The 24,915-nt window shown below is 42.0% G+C and overlaps 1 protein-coding gene across 5 annotated transcripts in view; it reads right to left on the bottom strand.

Moving 5' to 3' along the window:
• Nucleotides 1-24,915, bottom strand: part of PDE1C (phosphodiesterase 1C) — a 1,150,117-nt gene that overhangs the window by 555,852 nt on the left and 569,350 nt on the right. For 2 of the 5 annotated variants that reach the window (XM_060686093.2, XM_060686095.2), the window contains exon 1: nucleotides 22,108-22,802. The exons of the other annotated variants lie outside the window; for them this stretch is intronic. In XM_060686093.2, the coding sequence (XP_060542076.1) occupies nucleotides 22,108-22,208 (101 nt within the window). In that variant the 5' untranslated portion in view covers nucleotides 22,209-22,802. Of the gene's footprint in view, nucleotides 1-22,107; nucleotides 22,803-24,915 lie in introns of those variants that run through there. 5 annotated transcript variants of the gene reach the window in all.

The following is a 24,915-nucleotide window of genomic DNA, read 5'->3' as shown; positions in this document are numbered from 1 at the left end:
CTCTTTCTCTCCCTCTCTTTCCCTTCCTCTCTTTTCCCCCTCTCTGTCTCTTTCTTTCTCTTTCTCTTTCTTTCTCTCTCTCCCCCTCCCCACTCCCACCCTCTCTCTCTCCCATTCCCCACCCCCACTTCCCAACTAACATACCCAGGGAATAACTGTAAGGAAATTTGGCCATGCTCTGTCTGTCTCTGGAAAGATACAAAAATAAATCTTGCATTGCAAAAGGAGTGATTGTCAGGCTGTTACATCACAGTGCCACAAGGTTGCCATCTTAGATCACCGCATGCACTTCAGAGAAACATCATCCCAAGCAGCAGCACATTCATACAGGCACACATATGCATCCTGCAACTCGGTCCAAAGTGGCCAGAAAATATAGTCCCCAGGCACCCCTGAAGATGTTTGGCATGCAAAGTATAGGATGACACCACTACCACCCCCAATCACCAAGGCACTGTCTCTGAATCCTTGCAAAACTGGGCAAAGGCAGAGAGAGGGGAGCAGATGGAGCCAAATTGAGCAGAATCTCTCTCTTTCTCTCCCTCTCTCTCTCTCCCTCCCTCCCTCCCACTCTCTCTCTCTCTCTCTGACTGCAGCTGGAAATGGCAGGTAGCTACTTCTGGCCTTGGTTGATACTGGACATTGACCTGCTCTCTGCCCCAAGACACTGGCCCATCACGCATTGTGCCACAGCCAATGCCATGGTTGTTTCCAGGGGTGAGTGGGGAGGGTCACATTGTGGCTTCAAGTCATAATGGGTTCCAGGAGGAGTAGGGGACCCAGTCTTCCCCATTGTGAAGTGCGCTAACTTTCACTGTGCTACACATAGTGGGCAGGCCATTGAGGTGGTGGCAACAGCGATGGCAAGAGCAAAGCAGATGTCTGAAAGAGCCGCATGCAGCTCCAGAGCTGTGCATTGTTAACACCTGCCCTAGTCACTTCCTTGCAATGACTATATGGGGCTGCCCTTGAAGAGCATCCAGAGGCTACAATTGGTGAAAAATGCAGCAGCCCACATGGTTTTGTACAGGCCTTGGTGTGCACATGTATCACCTCTCTGCAGGAGCTGTATTGGTTGCCACTTTGCTTCCAAGTGCAATTCAAGGTACTGGTTGTCACCTTTAAAGCCCTTCATGGCTTGGGACCAGGTTATCTGAAGGACCACCTCCTGAGTCCCAGCTGATTGCTAGAGGAGAAAAAACTGTTTAAACTTTTGCCACGGGGCTTCAAAGCGCCGCCCTAAAGATGATCAGTGTTAAAAGAAAACAAATGAGTAGACCAGTGGTTCCCAAAGTGGATGGTACCACCCCCTGGGGGGCGGTGGAATGCCTTAGGGGGGTGGTAAGAGGAAAGGGGGGCAGCAGGGGGGGCACTAGAGGCAAAAGGGGGCGGCAGGGGGCCCTAAGTGGCAAGGAGGGTGGCCCCCACCCTTTGGCCTGTGCAGTTACATCTTTGCAAGCAAGCAGCAAGAAAAAACAGCTCCTTTCAGCTTCAGCATAGGCTAATTAGCCCGTTGATTACATCGCCTCCCGATTCTCAGCTGATTTGCTCTCAGCTGTTTTGCGCAGGGCTCTGCTGCTTGCTGCAAAGAGTTAAATTGTTGGAGCAGATTTTTTTTTCTCCTTGTGCAAATCAAGCTGAAAACGAAACTGAAAGTAAACCAGGCTGTTGGCTTTTCTGTTTGCTGCAACGTTGGAAAATTAGGCAGAGGCAGATTTCTTTTCTTTTTCCTCACCAAAAAAGGTAGGTGCAAACAATGGGAAATTTAGGGCAAAAGAGGAGAGTTCAAGATTTTAAAACACAAAAGAAAAAAAGCTCTATTTAACTAGGGAATTGTAATAATTGAGATACTATTAATTGTATATTGTGTTGAAAGCAGAAATGGTTAAGTTGTGGTTTGAAGGAATATATGGGGGAAATTATTTAGTTTATTATTATTGGTAAATATAATTAATTGATTTGTAAGAAATTGGATTGCATGGAAATAATTGGAATATTCATATTCATATTGATTAATATACAAAAAAGATAGTTATATAACTAATTGATTTATATTAAAATGTTGAATTTATATTAAACAACTGTAATATTACATAATTAACCAATGTGAGGATGGATATAAAAATAGATGACAATGCGGACTTCCGGTTTGCTTCCTGATGCCGAAAGAAGGTCCCGTTTTTGGACCGCCAGCCCCGCTGCCTGTTAGAGCTGCTTCGATCCAGAGAAGCAGCTCGGAAGTTCCCAAATCCAAAGGATTAGTGGAAGAGAGTGGGCGAGAAGCAGGTTGAGCCCCTGTGAGCCCCCAGACAGCTGTTTCTGGGGAGGAAACAGGCGCGGCTCCCTTTCAGCTTGCTGAGACTCCGGACAGTGTGGGACGAGTCTGCTCAGCGCAGAGCAAGGCAGCAGGAGCAACCTTTTTACTCAAAATAAAGCAAACTCAAACAACCAGGGTGGAATAACAACTTGAACCTCGAAACTCCAAGTATTACTAGCCCTGTGATGAAGTTTAAAGCAGAAGAGTGAATGTGTGAAAGTTGCTTGAAAATGGCGCCCGGCTTCAGCGTTAACGAGCTGAAAGTGAGAGTGGATTAGCAAAGTTATTTCAACTAGCTACAAAATTGCGCTGTCTGTAACAAGTGGAGGAAAAGAAAGGAAAAATCCTTTTTTAAAACAAGCCTGATCTTGCTTCAATTTTAATTTCACCCCTAATCTGACTAAACCTGGGGGAATTTTTTAGAGGACTTTGTGGTGGAGGAAAGGGAAAAAGGATCTCCTTTTTTGGAAAAGTTAGCCTACGTGGCAGGATGGCTTCTAAGCAGACTAAACAGGAAGGGAAGGCGGCAGGGGGGGGATCCCCCACATGTAAACCTGAACAGCAGCCTCCCAGCCAGCAGAGCCAGAAAAAAGAGATTGATCTTGAAAGCTTAAAGGATTTTAAAGAGGTGGTGCAAGAAAAGTATGATAAGGTGACTAAAAAATTAATGACAGTGGTGTCTGGACTGTCAGAAGTAATTATTAAAACGGATGCCAAGGTGGAAGAATTTAAATCAGAAATGGAGGTCAAAATGAAGGAAACTGATTATAAAATTTTTGATGCTGATAATAAAATGCAGAGATTTGAAAATGAAATTACAATGATGCAGTTTAGGCCTATGGAATTTGCTATAAGGCTGAGAGGCATAAAAGAGAACGATAGACAAGACCTGAGACAGATTTGTGCTGATGCTCTAGCTGTGCTGTTAAAGATTAGCCCTGAAGAGATTTTTTACAAAATGGATAAAATTTATAGAGTGAATTCATGGGTGGCCAGACAAAGAAAATTGCCTAGAGATGTGGTGATATATTTTACAGATAGAAGAATGAGAAATGATATTTTGCAAAAGTCCTTTCTCTCTGCTGTGCAAGTAGAGGGAATGCAGATTGAAGTTTATAAAGAGCTACCACCTAAGATGTTAAAAGATAGAAAAGATTTTGGATTTCTAGTGAATGAATTAAAAAAACAACAAATTCCATTTTGGTGGGACGCTCCAACTGGCATAATTTTGAGGTATAATGGAGAAAGATACCGATTAAACACTGTTGAGAAGGCGGAACAATTTTACTCTAATGTTTTTAAAGAGAGTTCACCATCCCCATGTACATCTACTGTGTTGGAGATAAAGGAGAGTGATAAGGAGAAGCAACTCCAGCAAGAGATGGAAGAGCAGCTTAAGCAGGTGGAATCAGAGGCAATGGAAATGCAGGGAGCTACAGGAGGTTTTCTGGAGGAGCCCCTGCTAGACCCTCCTTCGAAAATTGTGATTGAACCACCTAAGACCACAAGAGAAGTGGCTCTGGACCTAGCCCGGATGTGTGAAGCTAAAGATCAACGTATAACTCGAGCAATTTCTAAGCAACTCAAAGAAAAACAACAACAGGAAAGGCCCAAGCCACAACAATACAAGAAAGGAGTCAAGAGTAATATACAAGAATGTAAGCCATGGGGGGAGCAAAGCCGAAGACTACCGATTCGGAAGATCTTCGACAATTCTGCTCGTCGCTTCAAAAAAGTCTACATGACGATTAAGTTTTTATCTTGGAATGTGAATGGACTAAATTCACCACAGAAAAGGAAGAAATTATTTACATACCTGAGACAATTTAATAATGATATAATTTGCTTACAAGAAACTCATGTTAGAACACAAGATCAAAAATACTTGATAAATTCAAGATTAGGAACACACTTTATAGCCTCAAATTTGGAGAAAAAGAATGGTGTGGTTATTTATATAAATAAAAGACTGTCAGCTAAAATTATAGAAGCAGATGAAGGCGGTAGGTTTATAGCAATTGAACTGCACACAGCAAGTGGCCTAATTCTAGTGATTGGAATTTATGCTCCTAATCAACAACAGGATAATTTTTACAAAACTTTGCATTCTAAAATATTGCAATGGGACTATAGATCTATTTTAATTATGGGGGATTGGAATGGAGTAATCGACCCTAAAACAGATAAAAAGAGTTTGGCGAAGTCAAGGATTAGATTACCACAGACTTTTTTTGACATGAAAGAAGATTTGGAATTAAAAGATATTTGGAGAATACATAACCCAAAAGAATTGGACTTTACTTTTTTTTCAGATAGACACAGATCCTTTTCTAGGATTGATTTTATTTTACTATCAGCTGACTTACTTGTAAAAACAAAAAGAACAAAGATTTTTCCAAGGACTTTAACTGACCATAGCCCGGTATGGATAGAAATTGAGATGGGAAAGAATGAGAGAATATCATGGAGATTAAATGAAAATCTCTTTAGATATGAAAAGAATATAACCGAACTTAAAAAGCAGATGAAAGAATTTTTTGAAATGAATTTGAATAAGGGTACCCCTATTGAAATTGTGTGAGATGCGAGTAAAGCGTATATGAGAGGGGTACTCATCCATATGAACTCTAAACACAAATTAAACCGACAAAAGAAAAGAGCTGAAATGGAAGCAGAAATAAAGAATAAAGAACAGTTACTTATAAAAAACCCAACAGATGAAAGAATACGAGGAGCTATAAAACTTCTGAAAAATCAATTTCAAATGTTTATGGCAGAGCAAACAGCAACAAATTTACAATTTGCGAAACACAACACATTTTGCAATGCTAATAAACTGGACAGATGGTTGGCTTATACATTAAGGAAGAAACAGAGTACACGGATTATTGATAGTATTGACATTGGAGGGAAGGAAATCTCTCAACAAAAATTAATTAAAGATGTTTTTGTAGATTATTATACTAAATTATATGCCAAAGACGATACACAGAATGGACTTATAGAGAAATATCTAGAAAATAAAAAAGTCACAAAAAAAGAGCAAATAGGTCCTAAAAAACCTGAGAATTTTAGACCAATATCTCTTCTGAATAATGACTATAAAATATTTGCAAAAGTACTAGCCAACAGGTTGATGCCAGTTATTCAAGAGGTGATTCATTGTGATCAAGCAGGATTTATAGAAGGCAGATACATGAAGGATAATGTAAGGCAAGTTATAGATTTATTGGAATATCTTGAGAAGAATAAACAGATCCCTGCAGTGCTGGTTTTCTTGGATGCGGAGAAGGCCTTTGATAGAGTGGATTGGAACTTTCTATTAAAGACTTTAAAAAAGATGGACTTTGGGGATCAATTTATACAGGTGGTTTCAGCAATTTATCAAGAACAAAAGGCACAGATTATTATTAATGGAAGTTTGACAACAGACTTTAAGATTGAAAAAGGAACAAGACAGGGTTGTCCGTTATCCCCATTGTTATTTATTTTAACATTAGAAGTCTTGTTAAATACAATATGGGACTCGAGCACTTTGAAAGGAATAGTGATAAGGCAAGAGGATTATAGAATAAGGGCATTTGCAGATGATCTGGTAGTTACCCTAACACAGCCGATGTAATCAATAATCCAGATGAAAGACATTATAGAACAATATGGTACAGTATCAGGATTTAGATTGAACCAGAAAAAAACTAAGATGATAGTTAAAAATATGACACAAGATCGAAAACAGGAACTTGAAAGCAAGGCAGGTTTTGAGATAGTACCAAAGGTCAAATATCTAGGAGTTCAAGTTGCAGAATCAAATATGAAATTGTTCCAAAATAATTATGAGGTGTTGTGGCGAGATGTACAGAAAGATATGGAGACCTGGAAAAAACTGCAGCTGTCTTTACTTAGAAGAATAGCAGCAGTTAAGATGAATATTTTGCCAAGATTTCTTTTTTTGTTTCAAATGATTCCGGTGCTTAAAAGTGATAAACAACTGAGAGAATGGCAAAGAGGACTGAATAAGTTTGTCTGGAATGAGAAAAAGCCGAGAGTTAAGCTGAAAATTATGCAAGATGTTCCAGAAAGGGGAAGTCTTAAACTTCCAAACCTACAATTATATTATGAAGCAGCAGCTTTGACGCAAGCAAGTCATTGGTTTGGAAGGAAAAAGACTGGAATATTGAATATAGAAAGTTTTGATCTTGAATTTGGTTGGCATGCTTACTTATTTTATGAGAACAAAGTGGATAAAGTATTTAAAAGCCACATACTTAGAGACTCTTTGATGAGAGTTTGGAAGAAGCACCGACTCAAATGGGATTACAAAATACCGTTATGGCTGGATCTTGGTTATATCATGTGGAATACAAATATAATGTCACTCGGGGGGGGGGGTTTATATAAAGAAGTTCTTTTTACAGATGCGGGCAGATGGCAACTGAAGACTTTAGAAACGCTGTTGGAAGAAGGGATTAATTTAATTTGGTTACAGTATAATCAACTTCAATTGAGATGGAAAGAGGACCAAAAAACTGGTATAATGATGCATGAGGAAGAATTGGTTAGACATATAAAAGAGAAAGGTCCAATGCATATTAAAAGGGTTTATAATGTTTTGTTAGAAAGGGATTCAGAAACTGAATTGGTTAAAGATTGCATGATAAAGTGGGCACAAAATTTTGCAGAACCAGTGATGTTGGAAACATGGGAAAAAATATGGGTCCAGAATGTTAAATTTACACAGTCGCAGAATTTGAGGGAAAATTTTTATAAAATGTTTTATAGATGGCATTTAGATCCTAAGAAATTGTCGTGCATGTACCCTAATGTTCAACCAAAATGCTGGAGATGTGATTGCTTAGATGCCACATATTATCATGTGTGGTGGACTTGTAAGAAAGTGAAGGCTTTTTGGATAAAAATTTGATGGGTTATGCAGAATGTTTTGAAGAAAAAAATTCAGTTTTCTCCACAATTGTTTTTATTGGGTATAGTTAAGGGCTTTTCAGTGGGTGAAACAAAATGGATGGGATGGAGGGGTTCAAGTTTTATAAAAAGGGGATTTTGATTTGGATTATATTTTGTGGAAGTCCGGGGGGAGGGGCGGGCTAGGGGGGGTTAGGGAGGGTTAGGGAGGGTTGAGGGGGGGAAATGGGGAGAAAATGTAATTGTAAAACTTTTTCAATAAAAAAAATAGATGACAATGGGAAGGGGTATAACATAGAATAGAAGGAAAAAATTGAATTTGATTAAGATTAGAGATGAGGATGAAGGGTAATATTGGTTTTTTAAAAAAATAGATGAGGAATAAATATGGCAAAAAGGAAATATAGAAATTGTAAATTTAATTGAAATGACTAAACACTGTTTAAATTTGTGAACCAGCCAAATACTCTGTTCAAAGAAAATAAATTGTATGTTTGTATTTGTGTTTCTAATTATTGCTATTTATTCATATTTGTTCTCTTTCATTCTTTAAAGTTTAACAATTCATTCTTTATCTTAATATCTTTATATTTGTTTGCCTTTCTTCCCTTTTATCTTTTTTATTGTACAGCAATCTTTCTCCTCAAACCTACCACCTCTCTTTTCTTTCCTTCTTACTTTCTCTCCCCCTTCTTCTCCTCCCTACTTCCTCTTCCTTTCTCTTTCTCCTCCTATCTTCCTCCCTCTCTTACCCTCACTCCTACTCTAATTTCCCTTCCCTTCCTTCCTCCCTTCTCTTCCTTCCCCCTCTCTCCTTCCTTCATCCCTCTCTATTGCTGTATTTATTTTCAATTTTATATTTTCCACTATGGAGTCCCTGGTCTTTCTTTCATTTAGCAAGTATATTTCTCAAAATTTCCCCTCATCTTTTTAATTATTAGCAATATATTTCATCTTATTCCATTTTTTCTATTGAACCCAGTGTAATCATCTTTATCTTTTTTTCAATTATTTCCTTTTCAATAATATCTCCTTGTTTCTCTTGCTTCTCATTCATCTTTTCTCTTTCTTTTTTTTTTGCAAGCTAACCAATTCTCTGCTTCTTTATTTCCCTTAAATGCCTCCCTTACTTTTTGAAACATCTCCCTTAGTGTCTCATATTCATCCTCCCAATTCTCCATATTTTCAATTTTAAAAGGCTAGGATTTTTAAGCTTATTCTTTTCATTTACATATGGGGGGGATGCTTTTCAAGAAGCCACAAGGGGGGCTGAGAGCAGAGTCATTCTGACAGGGTCTTTTAAAATTGCTTGGAAGACCCATTTTTCCCTAACAATAATAGTTTGTATACTTTGGAATAAAACATATACCTGGAAAAAGTACTTGCAAAATTTGGACAGAAGGAAAAGAAAGGCAGGACTGGACTCATTATCTGTAGCTAGTTAGTTCATTGTTATCAGTGACTCCCACTGATTCTAAACTTATTTTAAGACTGGGATTGGTGACTACTGAAATTTAAGTATTCAATATTAGTCTCAGAAATCTCTGATTTGAACTATCAAATCTCTGATTTGAACTATCAAATCTTTGATTTGAACTTTGATTTGAACTATGGCAAGAAAAATCATAAAATGGGGCAAAACTCACTTAATCATAATAATTTCTAGATATTTTAAGTGTAGAGAATTCAAGTGTTGAGAATGACTCATTATTTCGTCTCTTTTTCCACACTTCCACACTTTTTCCACTATTTGATTTCTTTTCATTTTATTCAAATAACAACAGAAAACCCAATACAGTTCAGTATGAATTGGCTTTCCAGTCCTTCCTTGATGCACTTTTTCACATTGGTTATCTAATTTAAATGCCAAAGAAAAATCAATGATATATTTTTCAGACCTTTGGAGGATCACACTGTCAATTGTTCACATTGCTCAAGCAAAACTAACAGGTGTGAATTAAGTTTTAGCTAACAAATGGAGCTTTAATTCCAGAAGTCCATTCTTTAAACTTGGACTTCTGGAATTAAAAGGCTCTGGATTAAATGGTACTCCAGACAAAAGATGGAGAAGAGTATCTTGCTTTTAGACATGATAATAGCTGTCTAGAAAGGTGAGTTATGAGCTATTTTTATGTCATCAGAAATTTAATTTATTACCTGTTAAAAGTGCAAAGACAAGGAGTACAAGAAGCAAATAAAAGACCTTCATGTTGGGGTTGGTTCTGGACCAAATCTTACTTGTGGGACAGAAACCAGCTCTCAGCCCTCCTTGTGACTTCTTGAAAAGCATCCCCCCCCACAAGCTCCACCGCCTTAAGAGGCAGGGGAGGGCTGCAGGTTGATCTCAAGGGGGTCTGGGGCTACAGTTAAAAGCTTGGTAGACCAGTACCTCTGCTAAATCCTAAAGAATTGTCACATAACCATCAAGCCACACCCATAAAATAAGCCACGCCCACAGAATCGATAGTAAAAAAAAATTAGAACCCACCCCTGGACTGAAGGCGAGTGTAGTTCTAAGTTGTCTAAGCCCAAAATTTGAAGTCTGGTAGCATAAGGTATTGTGTTGCGAACAGAGGAGTGGAGGACTCTTCTGGTGAAATATCTCTGGACTCTCTCAATTGTATTAATGTCCGATTGCAGTGCAGATTCCAGACAGATGAGCTGTATTCGAGAATTGGTCTAGCAAATGTTTTGTATGCTCTAGTTAGGAGTACAATATTACCTGAGAAAAAGCTAAGCAAGATTAGGTTAACGACTCTTAATGCCTTTTTGGCAATGTTGTTACAGTGGGCTCTGGCACTTAGATCATTAGAGATGAGTACTCCAAGGTCCTTGACAGAGTGAGGGTTATCTACAAGGTCGTGTCCATCCAGCTTGTATTTTATGTTCTGATTTTTTTTGCCAATGTGTAAGATAGAGCATTTGTTGGTTGAGATTTGAAGTTGCCACTTGTTTGACCACTCTGACACATAGTCAAGATCTTTTTGAAGAGTAGCAGTATTGTCGATGGTGCTGAATAGTTTTACATCATCAGCAAAGAGAACATAGTTGCTTTTAATATGATTGCAAAGGTGTTTTATGTAAAGTATAAAGAGTGTTGGCCCTAAAACGCTGCCTTGGGAGACACCACTGTTAACAGGTACAGGATTTGATAGAGCGCTCCCTATTTTGACCACTTGTTACCTGTTTGACAGGAATGCAGCTATCCATTTATGTAGGAGTCAAGAAATGCCATATGATTTTAGTTTTAGAAGTAATTTGTCATGTACCACTGAATTAAAAGCTTTACAGAAGTCTATGTAAATTGCGTCTATTGCTTTGCCCTGATCGAGTTGTGTAATCCATATGTTTTTGCAGTGTAGGAGTTGCAGATTACAGGATAATTTTTCCTGAAACCAAATTGTTTGTTAGAGAGTAGGTTGTTTGTCTCTAAGTGGAGGGTAATGGATTGGTTAATGATTGATTCCATGTTATATTGCAAGTGATGCAACATAAAGAGATTTGTCTGTAATTTTCAACTAGGCTGGGGTTTCCCTTTTTGAAGATAGGGATGACCGTGGTTAGTGACCATAGATTGGGCAAGGAGCTGGTCCTGAAAGATTTTTCAAAGATTGTGCTTAGGGGTTCTGCTAAAGCAGTGGAAAGCTTTTTTAAGAAGTAGGTACATAGTCCATCAGGTCCAATAGATAGAGATGGTTTTAGACTACATAGTGCCTTTTCAATGTTGTCTTCTGTAAAATCTATTTGTTTAGTTTTAATTTAGTTTTATTTTTATTGAATTTTTATACCGCCCTACTCCCGAAGGACTCAGGGTGGTGAACAGTCATAAAATAAAACAATATAAATACAAAATTTAAAATAGAATAAAACAAATTAAATAATTTGGCTGAATTTAAAACCCCAATACTTTAAAGCCAAATTTAAAATTTCCATTTAAAAAGGGGAAAGACTTAGGTCAGGCCAGCCTGATGAAACAAGAAAGTCTTGAGCGCGCGATGGAAGGTACGCAGATCCGGGATCCTCTGTATCTCCGGGGGGAGCTCGTTCCAGATAGTAGGTGCCCCCACAGAGAAGGCTCTCCCCCTGGGGGCCACCAGTCGACATTGTTTGGCCGACGGCACCCGGAGGAGTCCCTCTCTATGGGAGCGTACTGGTCGGTGGGAGGCTATTGGTGGTAGCAGGCGGTCCCGTAAATAGCCAGGTCCTAAGCCATGGAGCGCTCTAAAGGTGATAACCAAAACCTTGAAGCGCACTCGGAAGACCACCGGGAGCCAGTGCAGCTCACACAGGAGAGGTGTTACATGGGAGCGCCACGTCGCTCCCATCACCACCCACACGGCCGCACTCTGCGAATATGTATTCGATCGTTGTAATTATTTGTGGTACGACTAGGAAATTCTGGGCATGAGTTGTTGCTGTTTACAAAGACTGAGCCGAAGTATGTGTTAAAGAGGTTGGCTTTGATGAAATGAAATTTAGTGAAGAGAAAAGTAAAGTCTTACACTTAGGCAATAAAAACCAAAAGTACACATATAGGCTGGGTGAAACCAGGCTTAATAGCAGTAATTGTGAGAGGGATCTTGGAGTCTTAGTGGACAATCAATGAAATATGAGGCAACAGTTTGCGGCGGCAGCCAAAAAAGCCAATGCAATCCTGTTGCATTAATAGAGGGATTCAATTAAGATCAAGTGAGGTACTAATACCACTCTATAAAGCCTTAGTAAGATCTCACCTAAAGTACTGCATCCAGTTTTGGTCACCACACTATAAAAAAGATGTTGAGACTCTAGAAAAAGTGCAGAAGAGAGCAACCAGGATGATTAGGAGACTGGAGACTAAAACATATGAAGAACGGTTACAGGAACTGGGTATGGCTAGTCTAGTGAACGGACATTGGCTTACCTGAACGTCTCTTTTCAGGGCACTGCGACTACAATCCATAGCTGGGTTGTTCCTCATTGTCCTGATGTGACTGGGTGACATTTTTTATCCCGCCTCTCTTTGTACTGTGGCCACGCCCACGATTCCCATAATACACCAGTCTTTCACGAAGGCGCGACCACCTACACACACGTGTGACAAAGGAAAAAAAGGTAATAAGGTACAAACGAGCCAACACCAACCGGAGCAGGAAGCCCCAAAATGGCAACAAACAGGGAGGGGATGGATTGTAGTCGCAGTGCCCTGAAAAGGGATGTTCAGGTAAGCCAACATCCGTTTTCCAGTGCGCTGCTCCTACAATCCATAGCTGGGATATACCCAAGCTTAATCCCCAAGGGTGGGAGCTGACTGCTCCCAGGATCCTGGTTGACATGAACAGTTTGAAGCACCCTCCACCCAAAGGAAGCCTCAGCTGAGGCGTAAACGTCAATCCTATAATGTTTAATGAAGGGTGTAATTGAAGACCAGGTTGCGGCCCGACAAATGTCAGGAACTGATGCCTGTGTGGCCCAAGCGGCCAAAGTCGCGGCACTGCATGTTGAATGAGCTAGAATCCTGCACGGGAGGGGGTGTGTTTTCTGCTCATAAGCTGTCAAAATGCACGCCTTGATCCACCTGTCCACAGCGGAAGGTGATATCTTCTGACCCATAGACGCCATGTGGAATGATACTAGCAGGGCCTCCGTCCTCCTGAAAAATGCAGTATGATGAAGATAGCGACAGAGGGCCCTGCGAACATCTAGGGTATGCCAGTCCTTCTCACGTTGGTGTCGCGGGGAGAGACAGAAGTCCGGCAGGATGAGTTCTTGGGCCAATGGTACCAGGAGTTCACTTTCGGTAGGAAAGCAGGATCCAGGCAGAGGATAACAGTGTTTGCATGAAAAATGCAAAGGTACTTTCTGGTAGACAGAGCTGAGAGCTCTGAAATCCTCCTAGCCAAGGTGACTGCCAGAAGAAAGGCCACCTTGTAGGACAAGAATTTAAGTGGAACCGACCCCAGAGGCTCGAATGGGTGAGACATAAGCACCTGCAACACCAGAGAAAGGTCCCACGTTGGGTAATGATGAACCGTGGGAGGACACAAATTCATAGCTCCATGCAGAAACCCCTTGATCAATGGATGGTGTGACAACGAAGAATATGGAGGACATCTAATGATCATAGACAAGGCAGCTGTCTGTCGGCGCAATGTAGAAGTAGATAAACCTTTGTCCAAACCCAACTGAAGAAAGTGCAGGATGTCCGGAACCTGTGCTGATGTGGGGTCTATATGGTTGCCGGAACACCAAGTGCAGAAGGCTGTCGGGCATGGATATTGAGTCATGTAATGAGGGAGCTGAGCATTCAAGGGAGTGGCAAAAAGGTCGACCACTGGCATCCCGAATCGAAGTGTCGCCTCCCAGAACAGTCTGGGTGAAGTTGCCACTCTGCCGGGTCTATCAGTTCCTGGCTGAGCCAGTCTGCTCAAACATTTTCGACCCTGGAAATATGGTCTGCTGTCAACGAGAGGACATGCTTCTCCACCCAGGTCAAAAGATGTTCCGCCTCCAACATCAGGCCTCTGGACCTGGTGCCCCCTTCCTTGTTCACCTGGGCCTTGGCTGAGATATTGTCTGTGAGGACCAAGACATGCTGACCTTCTAGATGGGACTGGAAATGCTGCAGCGCAAATCGAATAGCCCTCAGTTCCAGAAGATTGATGCAGTGACGACGTTCTGTTGGAGACCAGCGGTCTTGCACCACCAAGTTGCGGAAATGAGCTCCCCAATCCAGCAGGCTGGCGTCTGACATTAGAGTCTGGCGGGCTGGCTCCAGAAAGAAGGAGCCCCGACCTAGGGCAGGTCCCATCCACCAACGCAGTGATAGACGTATTTGGGGTGGTAGGGTCACTTTGTGAAGTTAGTCGCTGCGGCCGGCCCGTTGGAAGGGGAGTAGGAACCATTGTAATGGTCTTGAGTGACGTCGAGCCCAAGGGACAATCGAGAAACACAAGACCATCTTCCCCAACAGTTGAGAGAGATGGAGAAGAGGGATGGACCGATGTGCCAACACCTGGTGGATCAGTTCGGAGATGCTCCGGGTGCGGTCTGGTGATAGGAAGACCTGCCCCTTCACAGAGTCTATTATTGCTCCGAGTTGCTGGAGTCGGGTTGAAGGGATCAAGTGACTCTTTGGAAAATTTATCGAGAACCCATGATTCTGAAAAGTCGTGATCACCAGATCCAGATCCTGCTGAGCATGTTCTCTGGAGGACGTCAGGACAAGGATGTTGTGCAGGTAACACACAATCCTCATCGGCACTGCTCTGAGGGTGGCTGCCACAACCGCTACCAGCTTGGTGAAGGTCCTTGGGGCCAAGGAAAGCCCAAAGGGCATGGCACAATACTGATAATGGTCGTCCCCATACTGGAACTGAAAGTACCGTCAGTGTGCAGGGTCCACTGGGATGTGGAGGTATGCTTCCCTGAGGTCGACTGATTGAGGGAAGTCTCCCCGTCTCATGGATCCGAGTATGGAGCGGAGAGAGTGCATTTTGAATCTGCGGTAACAGACCGACAGATTCAGATGTTTCAAGTTCAAAATGCCTCTCCAGCCCCCCCGAGTTCTTGGGCACCAGAAACAGGACCGAATAGAAGCCTGAACCACGCTGGTCCAGTGGCACTGACTCTATCGCCTTGATGCATTAGAGATGATGAATCTCCTCCCTCAGCAATCGGTCCTTCTCGAACAAGAGAGTTGGGCAACACACATGTCAAAATGGAGGACGGTCGATGAACTCGATGGTGAGTCCGGTCGTGATGGTACAGTGTATCCAAGCGTCCGTGGTCGACTGCTCCCATTGGAGGCCGAATAGTTGCATTTGACCGCCAATGGGGCCCTGCGACTGGTAGTCACTTTCTCCTGTGAAAGTGTTTGAATCCTGTGCCATGGAAGGGACATTTGGCGGAGGAAGAATTCCTGCCCCTGTCACGGAACCGCTGTCGGTCAGTGGAATGGTCAGCCGCCTGGAAGAAAGGTCGTTGAGTGTAGGACCCCCCGGGCCCTGAGGATGTCTGAAAGGGCTGTCGCTGAGAATATGGGGTGTAACGCCTCTCAGGTCTGCGGAAGGAAGTCGGAAGAAGTTTCCGCTTATCTTTATCTTCCACCAGCACCGGATCGAGGGAAGGTCCGAAAAGATTCGGGGCCTTGTATGGGGCTGCCGCAAGTTTCCATTTGGCCTTGGTGTCAGCCCTCCAGTTTTTTAGCCAAAAAAGGCAACGGGAAGTCACGGAAGTGGCTAAAGCCCATGAGGTGAATTTCACAGAATTGAGGGATGCATCAGCCGAGTACTCTGTGGCTGCCACGATCTTATTTATATCCTGATGCATCCGTGTCTCTTCCGGGGGTAACCTCTCCTGGAGCTGCCGTAGCCAAATCAGTGAAGCCTGGTTGAAAAAGGACATTGCCGTTGCAGCCTTTATCACCCAAGCTATGGCCTGGTGCGTCTGGCGAAAGGCTAGCTCCGTCTTCCTGTCCTCAGCCCTAAGGGCATCCAGAGAGTCAGTGGAAACTACTGAAGAGGAAGTAAGACTCGCTACGGGCTGGTCAACAATGGGCAATGCCAACAGCCCATCCAACTCTGGAGCCGCACAGTACAGTTTCTTGTATAGACTACTGGGGGCCGTCAAGGAGCCAGGCTGAGACCAAGGAGATTGTAATACGTCTGAGAAAAGCTGAAGGCAAGGAATGAAATCTTTGTCCTGCTTGGACGATGAGAAGAGGGCATCATGAGGCCCCGACGAAGTAGAGGGTTCAGTAGACAATGTCTCTGGAATTCCAATGTTAGTCGTCTGACGTGCCTTATGTAAAAGAGACTTAAATAAGGACAGTCTGAACAGTCCAGAAAAAACCGGAGCATCCGGCTGCAGGTTTTCGTCCTCAGAGAACTCGATCTCCTCCGGAACTGTTTCACCATGATTCGACTCATCCGAAGAGGACGACTTAGCCCGAGCGGATGAACGGGAGCGATGGTGACCTGCAGAGCGAGACGTGGGATGTGTCAACTGACTCTGGGATGGATGAAGAGAAGTTTGCTGTATCCTGGCTGCCAGCAAGGAAGACAGTGCTGTAGACACTAATGCTTGCAGATCCACCATTGATGCTGGGAGATGAACCTCCTGAGTGCGGAGCCCCGCAGCCTTTGGAGTGAAGGATGCCTCCGGTCGGCGTGGCAAGGAAGGGGCCGCCTCCGCCAAACTTGCCACCGATAGGTCCGGTAAGGATAGCAACATTCGTTTGGAAAGGCCCAGAGACCCACCAAAGGGACTCCTAACAGCTGAAGACGATTCCCCGGTGTCCATAGCCTGGTGCTGACCTCTGGGTGCCTCAGCTGGGACCTGACTGGCAGGAGCCAAAGTGGAAGCAGAAGCCTGCCTGGCCTTATCGAACTGACGTTCGAGTGCCCTATGCCGGCGCAACTCATCCTTTTCTGCGACCACAGCAGGTTTTGGCTGATGGGAAGCGTGAGAGGACCTTGAACGTCCTCGAGGTGTGGCCTTATGCTTGGCCTGAGTCCTCGGTGGGCTGGCCTCATGTTCAAGGTCGGAAGATAAAGGGGAGTCCGCCATCTTTTTTTTCTCAAATCAAGGAACTATGTACAGGTAAGTAGAGGCCCTAGCGATCGTTGTATCACGCACAAACCTCGCTTGCCTGGTCCGGGGAGAGTGCGAGATATATCAAAAATCTCCCAATCTGTAAACAAGTGGTCCGTCAAGCAGTACACCTGAAATTGGCGGACCTTCAAACAGCAAATATTGAGGTCTCTATAAGGGCCAGGAGCCAGGAGCCACAATCAATAGGGGATGGCAGTAGGTCAGATTAAGGTGTAGGCCCGATGGTAACTGGGAATAAATGCCAAACATCAGAACAAATGGCTCTCTTTGACTTCCATTGCAGTTCTGGCCCAACAAAATGGTGGCCATTGCCCACAGCAAAAATGGCAGCCACAGCCTCCCCTGGTTCAGTCCAAATGGTGTGTGGTGCCCTTAAGCAAAATGGCGCCTGCAGTAGACCCGGGGACAAACAAGATGGCGGCTGGGAGTAAAATGGAGGGAAAACGGCAATTCAAAATGGCGGACGGGAGGCAAATTGTTGTAATTTAAATGTATGGTAGCAGAACCGACAACCGCCACCAATATCTCTCACCACCATTCGGAAAGATTCTGCTGTCCGCGAGCTGTCTGTGGCCCCAACATGCTAGCTCCATTCTGCTCGCCGCCGCCTTAATTATCGTGCTGCTAGCCGTGGCTCCACTGACTCCCACAGATAAGCGGCAGTGAGAGCCCCCACAGATCCGCAGCGGAAAGGAAGAAACAGGCAACAGCAAGGGACGTCAGAGGCTGCAGGGTGAACCGTGCAGAGCACTCCAGAGCCACCACTAGCGAGAGCCTACAGAAATTAACAGAATTGGTGTGGGTGGGTTTACCAGTGGACCGGGAGCCCAAACTCACACACCGGTGGCTAAATGCCTATAAGGGAACTGCCCCGAGGGGCCAGTATCCCCGAGCTGTCTTCCGATAATAATAAGGTAATATAATGGGTGTGGGATGGCCTGGAGCCCCAGACACGTCACACACGCCCCGCAGCAGGCAAAGAAATCTCTCCAGAGAAAAAAACTAATGAAAAATAAAGGAAAACACCTAAGCATTCTATAAATTGGTAGAAAAGGGTACGAAGAGGGAAAAAACCATACCAGTCTTCTCAGTGACTGAGTGAAAGACTGGGGTATTATGGGATCATGGGCGTGGCCACAGTACGAAGAGAGGCGGGATAAAAAATGTCACCCAGTCACATCAGGACAATGAGGAACAACCCAGCTATGGATTGTAGGAACAGCGCACTGGAAAAGAGAAGGACCAGGGGAGATATGATAGCAGTGTTCCAATATTTGAGGGGCTGCCACAGACAGGAGGGGGTCAAGCTATTTTCCAAAGCACCTGAAGGCCAGAAAAGAAATAATGGATGGAAACTGAACAACGTTATTTCAACCTGGAAATAAGGGGAAATTTTCTGACAGTGAGAACAATCAACCAATGGAACAACTTGCCTTCAGAAGTTGTGGGAGTTTCATCACTGGAAGCTTTCAAGAAGAAACTGGGCTGTCATCTATCAAAAATGGTGTAGGGTCTACTGGGTGTGGGTTGGTCCCTTCCAACTCTGTTAATCTGTATCTGTATCTGAATAGGCGGCAATATACATTTCCAAATAAATAAATAGATGACATCACATCAAGGATGAGGCATCAAATGTTCAAGCGGGCCTTAGGAAACCACCAAGTAAAGGGCTGACATCATTGGACTACATGCAGCCAAAATATTTTAGGTTAGGGTTTAGGTTTTTTGCCATTTTGTCAGGGGCAAAAGGGTGATTATGGGTAGAATTGGGTAGCAAAGTTCTCTGGGAAACATACCACTAGCATTTTCACCTTAATTTTTCTCCCATCCCCACTCATCAAAACAGTTTGAAATCATGTAGTATATTTTTTATTTTAAGCTTTCTAACAGATGATACCTTAAGATTAGTTACCTTATAGTTTATTGTTTTTATTATACTCAATATAAAACATGTTGGCTATTAGATATGAAAAACCTAAAATCAAATCATATTAATTGACAAGCTTTTAAAGTACTAATAAAAGGTTCTCCAAGTCATCGCAACTGCCATAGAAGGGCTAACTCATTACCCAAGAAACACAGTGCTCACAGTTTGGTCCTCAAAAATACTAATGGAAAACCTAACAAATTTATCATTATTAAACAATAAAGTAATGTTGGCATTATATGAAGACATGTTTATAATGATCCATGAAGTATTCTTACCTGTGAAAATCAATTCAATAAATTTGGCTTTAGGCAATGGGTAATTTCTACACCATACTTACATAAAACTATGAGATTCATAGATGCTCTACAACATAAAACAGATTGCAAAATGCTTTGTCCAGCATTTTCATAACTTTATGCTAACTTGCAGCAAGAAGTTAATTACTGGCTTAGTAGCGAATTGGTTATGAATAAAACCAGAAAGCTGTTGCCACATAGCTATTGCAAAAATCCAGACAGTTCAAGGTAAAATTACTCTAGATATGTTTGACAAACCCACCCAGTGTTCTTAAACAGACCTAAGAATACAGGAGTTGAAGTGTGTTTTCAGATTTTCCTGATCTGTTGTTCCCTAATAGAAGAGGGACAACTAAATCTGCAGAGAGTCTAAAAGCCTGCTTTATTTTCTACTTATCGTAGATATAGTCTACTAATCTTAAGTGATGTATTTCAAAAGCTGGCTATATAATAAATATAAAGCTTGTAAACAAGCTACACCTGCACAGAAATGCTCCTAATTTCAATTTCTGGTACTTCCATTCCAGACAAGGCTGGAAAAACCTCTGCTTAAAGATGTTGTGAGGTAGGGAATTTCATTCCCATTCCATTAGAAAAGTCATTATATAATGAAGGATATATATATATATAGATATATGGATATACAAATTACCGATGTAGCTCTATTCACAAAGCTCAAGTTGCATGACTTGATTTCAGTGTACAGTTTGTTTATGTATAGTTTGTTTTTATGTGTGTATGTTTGTATATGTATGTTTGTTTATCGTTAATAAAATTATTTAAAAAAAAAAGTTGGATTGTTACTGATAGCTGGAGTTCTTTCTAGGCATGCATTTCCATGATCAAGAATTGGTTATAGCCAACCACTGACAAACTAGTACTGTACCATCTTGAATTTAACAGTCATTTAAGTTTGCATAATTTCATCAAACCTGCATCATTTCATGAAGCTGGGAATGGAATGGCCCGGCTTCTTCATTATTTCTGATTGAACACATATATGGTAAAATCTCAGCAGTATTTTGCTACATTGTTTTTATTACTGTAAACTACCATATGTTACACAGATGTGAAGAAATAAATAAATCATTTTGTGGGTGATTTAAGGATGCAGTAAAGAAGCTTTTTTTCATCCCTTTAGGGCAACATCCAGAGAAATAACAACATCAGAGGCAGAAGGCAGAATCAGATTATTTGTTATACTATACACTGCCAATTTCCCATGCATTAGCCTTGCATAGGTGTGTTTTCTACTAAGTATAGCATGTCATTATTACTTTTTTCTAATAACTTTACTATTTGTACTAATGTTCCTTTGCCAATGTATTCTGGCTTTTTTAGTTCCTATTAAATGTTTTCCAAAGGGTACTGGATAATGATAGAAAATTTCCATCACACTAATGGATGGATACATTAAATTAAATTATGTACCTTTCTGAAAAATCTCGCTTGTTCTTTTCTGCTGCAACTCTTTATATAACCTCCTGATTGTTAAAATAAATGGATACTTTTCCTTCTACATAAAATTCCAAACAAATGGAAAGTACTATTTTGAAAGTGTCTTCAACTCAGCCAGAAAGCTGAGATTGTAAAGTATCAAGTCCACATACAACAAATTAGCAAAATGTGGCATAATTTAAAAAGCAATTTATCTTTCGAGTAAATTCTTTCTTACTGAAGGAGATGGTAAAACTTAATTATTGAAAAATATGCTGCTATGTTCCATTCCATATTGAGACTCGGGCAACCTCAAGAGGATGGAGAAATTAACTTTTAACACAAAGATCATGTTCCAAAAATGTCTTGAAGTACATTGTGGTTGATGCATCACTGTGAGAAAGTCTGAGTAGAGGTAGCCCTTTGGAACTGATATAACTACACAAGAAATTCTATAGCTATGATACAGAACAAATCATTATATTATTATTAATTGACCAGAAGATAGACATACACTGCTGGCCACCAGGACAGTCTGAATTTGTACTAAATATTTTAAATAATCATATAATAGAAAAATATTAAGCACAGTTTCTGAAAAAATCAAGTGCTTTTTTAATTGTACTTGGAATACTTATGAAGATCTGTCATTTAGCTTGATTATATTTCTTCCTGTAATTGATCATATTCATTTCTAGTCTTAGTACAAAATTGTCAAAATAATTTTATTTTGTATGTTATGCACTATACCAAGTAAAGACTTACACTCATCTATACATATATAACTAAACATGCTAAAAATGCTGAAAGTGCATGTTGAGATATATGAGTAAAAAGAAGGTGATTTAAGTTACTTTTGGCTAAGTCTTCTCTTCATGCCTCATGAATCACTAGGAAATGTACAGCATAGTTTATTAAACTGGGGAGGGGGCAGCAAGAAATTACTATTTTTCAAACATCTGGGTGTACTCAGTTTAGCACACTGGCAATTTTTTTAAAGTCAAGATAAAAATTGTATGAAATTAGTGCTGTAGCCAAAAAAACAAATGGAAGATTTCTTCCATTAATTTCCTAGCCATAGAAAGAGAAAGAAATGAGAGCAAATCCTGGATAAAATATTCCTTAATTACTTAACATTATTCCACTGATACCTTTAATATAGCACAAAGTAAGATCATATAAAGTTGAAGCATGGGCATAAATATTAATAAAATTAAATATGAACATTTTGACCTTACATGTGACTTTCAGGTCTGTATCCTTCCACATGCCAGAGCATTGGGAATAGATAGGGGAGAATTGAACAAATAAGCATTGAAATAAACAGATCAGTATGGTTAGTTATGATACAATGTGGTTGTTTTTCAATCATATTTGCCTATTAAAATAAATAATTCTGTGCTGACATAAATGATATTTCTTCATTGTAATATGCAATTGCAGATTATAAAACAAAACATATGGGGTTTGTTTACTCTTGCAAGTGACTGACTGAAAATTATTGGATGTACAGTAAGCAGGTGTGGAATGTCTTTGGATGTACTGCAAAGTCTAAAGCAAAGCCAGAAAAGCTGGGGAAAAAGACAGGTAAGAAATGATCAAGAATTACTTACAGTCCTCTGAGGCGAAGCCATATTTTCTCTATTTGTTCTGGTTGTAAGTATTTCAAAGAGTTGCTCTCAAATTCTTCAATTTCCCTTGTTGGAGACTCCATACTCTGTGTTTTGTTTTGGTTTTTTACTTTGGTTAAAGCTTAGAGAATGGATGCATCAACCAAGACATGCACACACTCCAGTTTTGTTTTTTGTTTTGTTTTTTTAAGACTGACCAAAAGCAATAAACATTTTTCCCTGCCTTCAAATATCCCCCTTTGTTACATCCTTGATTAGAAGGAGGGTATGCAACCAGAAAGAATTTCAGATGCTCTCCGAGATAGGTCCTGGTGGCATGCCATGCTCCTCTGAGCAATAGATGGTATTAAAGGCTGAGCTCCAGATGGAAAGCCACCACAGATACTTCTTTTGATTTGTTTATTCAAAAAGCCAAGGATTCAATCAGTAATACCAGCTGAAAGATCTCTCTCAGAGTGAAGGAAGGTGAGGTAGAAAAACCCTTGCTGACAATTCAGCTGCTTGAATCAAAGGCCTGAAAGTATTTGCAGAAGTACTGAAATAGCATTCAGTTCTCTGCCTTGCAATCTGCAGGACTCTCTGTCTTTGCTCTCTGCTCTGAAAAGCAGCTTTTATCCCTTCCAAGCTGAATCTTTTACTCCCTCTAGCTCTCTTCTCTTCACACGCCCACAAATGCCCTCCCCTTCTAGTGCTCTTCCACTTACCAGCGCTTGCTTAGCTGACAGGCAAGGAAACCGTCAACTCAGGGAAAGTCATCTGTCAAGCACAAGGCTGCCAATGTCTCCTTCTTTCCCCCTTCCTTTTTGCTAACATATTTAATACCACAGGCAAAATATCCCAATAGAACTATAGGAATAAAGTGAGATAATCACCAAAGGGGCTGGCTTCAGTTCAAAAACAGCAAGCGAGTAAAGCACCATTGCCTTTCTGGGGGAGTTATCATCCAGCCACCTCATTCTATGTCATCTCCTTCTTCTTTTACCCTCAATCATTCCCAGCATTAGGCTCTTCTCCAGTGAGTCTTTCCTTCTCATTGGGTGGCCAAAGTATTTGAGTTTCATCTTCAGGATCTGGCCTTCTAAGGAGGAGACAGGGTTGATCTTCTCTAGGATTGAGCAGTTTGATCACCTTGCAGTTCAAGATATTATAGGTATAGATATTACACATTCTCAAAAGCCCAAAAGCATGAGAAACAAGATGCAGCTTTATTCATCTAAAATACTCTTGTGTGTGTGTGTGTATGTGTGTGTTTTAACATGTTTTAATGATTAGTGAAAATCCCCCTTAATTTTGTTTGCCATATTTTTTTGAGGGGACACTCCAAATCTGTTGCTAACGATCTTCCAACCCTCCACATTAGAACTATGACTACATAGATTAAAAGGTCAGAAATAATCAGTTTCTCTGGCTGATGCAATTTATTTATTTATTTATTTATTTATTTATTTATTTATTTATTTATTTAATTTGTATACCGCCCTTCTCCTAGAAGGGACTCAGGGCGGTGAACAGCCAAAATTAAAAAACATACAAATACAAAAGTTAAGATAATTAAAAAGAATTAAATCATTGGCTTTCCAATTTAAAACCCCCAAGTCCATAAAATTTAAAATCCCAATTAAGAGTCATTTAGGCTAGGCCAACTTGGTGGAATAAATAAGTCTTCAGGGCCTTATGGAAGATACGGAGGTCCAGGATCAGCCGTATTCCAGGAGGCAGCTCGTTCCACAGGGCGGATGCCCCCTGAGTGGCTTTCCCCCTGGGGGCCACCAGCCAACATTGCCTGACCGACGGCACCCTGAGGAGGCCCTCTCTGTGAGAGCGTATTGGCCAGTGGGAGGTTAACGGTAGCAGCAGGCGGTCTTGCAAATATCCTGGCTCTAAGCCATGGAGCGCTTTAAAGATGAGAACCAATACCTTAAAGCGCACCCGGAAGACCACTGGGAGCCAATGCAGCTCGCGCAGGAGAGGTGTTACATGGGAGCGCCACGTCACTCCCATAATCACCCGTGCGGCTGCATTCTGCACCAGCTGGAGCCTCCGGGTGCTCCTCAAGGGGAGCCCCATGTAGAGAGCATTGCAGTAGTCTAGGCGTGACATGACGAGGGCATGAGTGACCATGCACAAGGAGTCCCGATCCAGAAAGGGGCACAACTGGCGTATCAGGCGGACCTGATAAAAAGCCCCCCTGGCCACGGCCGTCATATGCTCTTCTAAAGACAGCCGTGTGTCCAGGAGGACACCCAAGTTGCAAGCCCCCTCTGTGGGGGTCAGTGACTCGCCCCAATAGCCCCCTCTGTGGGGGTCAGTGACTCGCCCCAATAGCCAGTGATATAGCACCAGCTGGCTATATCAGGACACCGGTATCCACAGCCACTCGGTCTTGGAAGGGTTGAGTCGAAGCCTGTTCCTCCCTATCCAGACCCGCATGGCCTCCAGACACTGGGACATCACTTCGAGGTGGTGGGGTGGTCTGGGGTGGAGATGTACAGCTGAGTGTCATCAGCATACAGATGGCATCGCACCCCAAAACCATGGATGATTACATCCAGCGGCTTCACATAAATGTTGAACAGGAGTGGCGAGAGGACTGACCCTTGTGGCACCCCGCAAGCAAAGCACCTCGAGGTCGACCTCTGCCCCCCTGCCAACACGGACTGTGACCAGTCAGAGAGATAGGAGGAGAACCACCACAACATGGTGCCTCCCACCCCCAATCCCCCCAGCCAGCGCAGCATGATACCATGATTGATGGTATCAAAAGCCGCTGAGAGGTCTAACAGGACCAGA

Source organism: Pantherophis guttatus, chromosome 4 (genome assembly GCF_059756535.1).
Source record: "Pantherophis guttatus breed Tessera chromosome 4, ASM5975653v1, whole genome shotgun sequence".
In the NCBI taxonomy this organism is placed as follows: Eukaryota; Metazoa; Chordata; class Lepidosauria; order Squamata; family Colubridae; genus Pantherophis; species Pantherophis guttatus.
The sequence above is the reverse complement of the archived record's forward strand: the minus strand, read 5'-3'. Positions and strand labels throughout refer to the sequence as shown.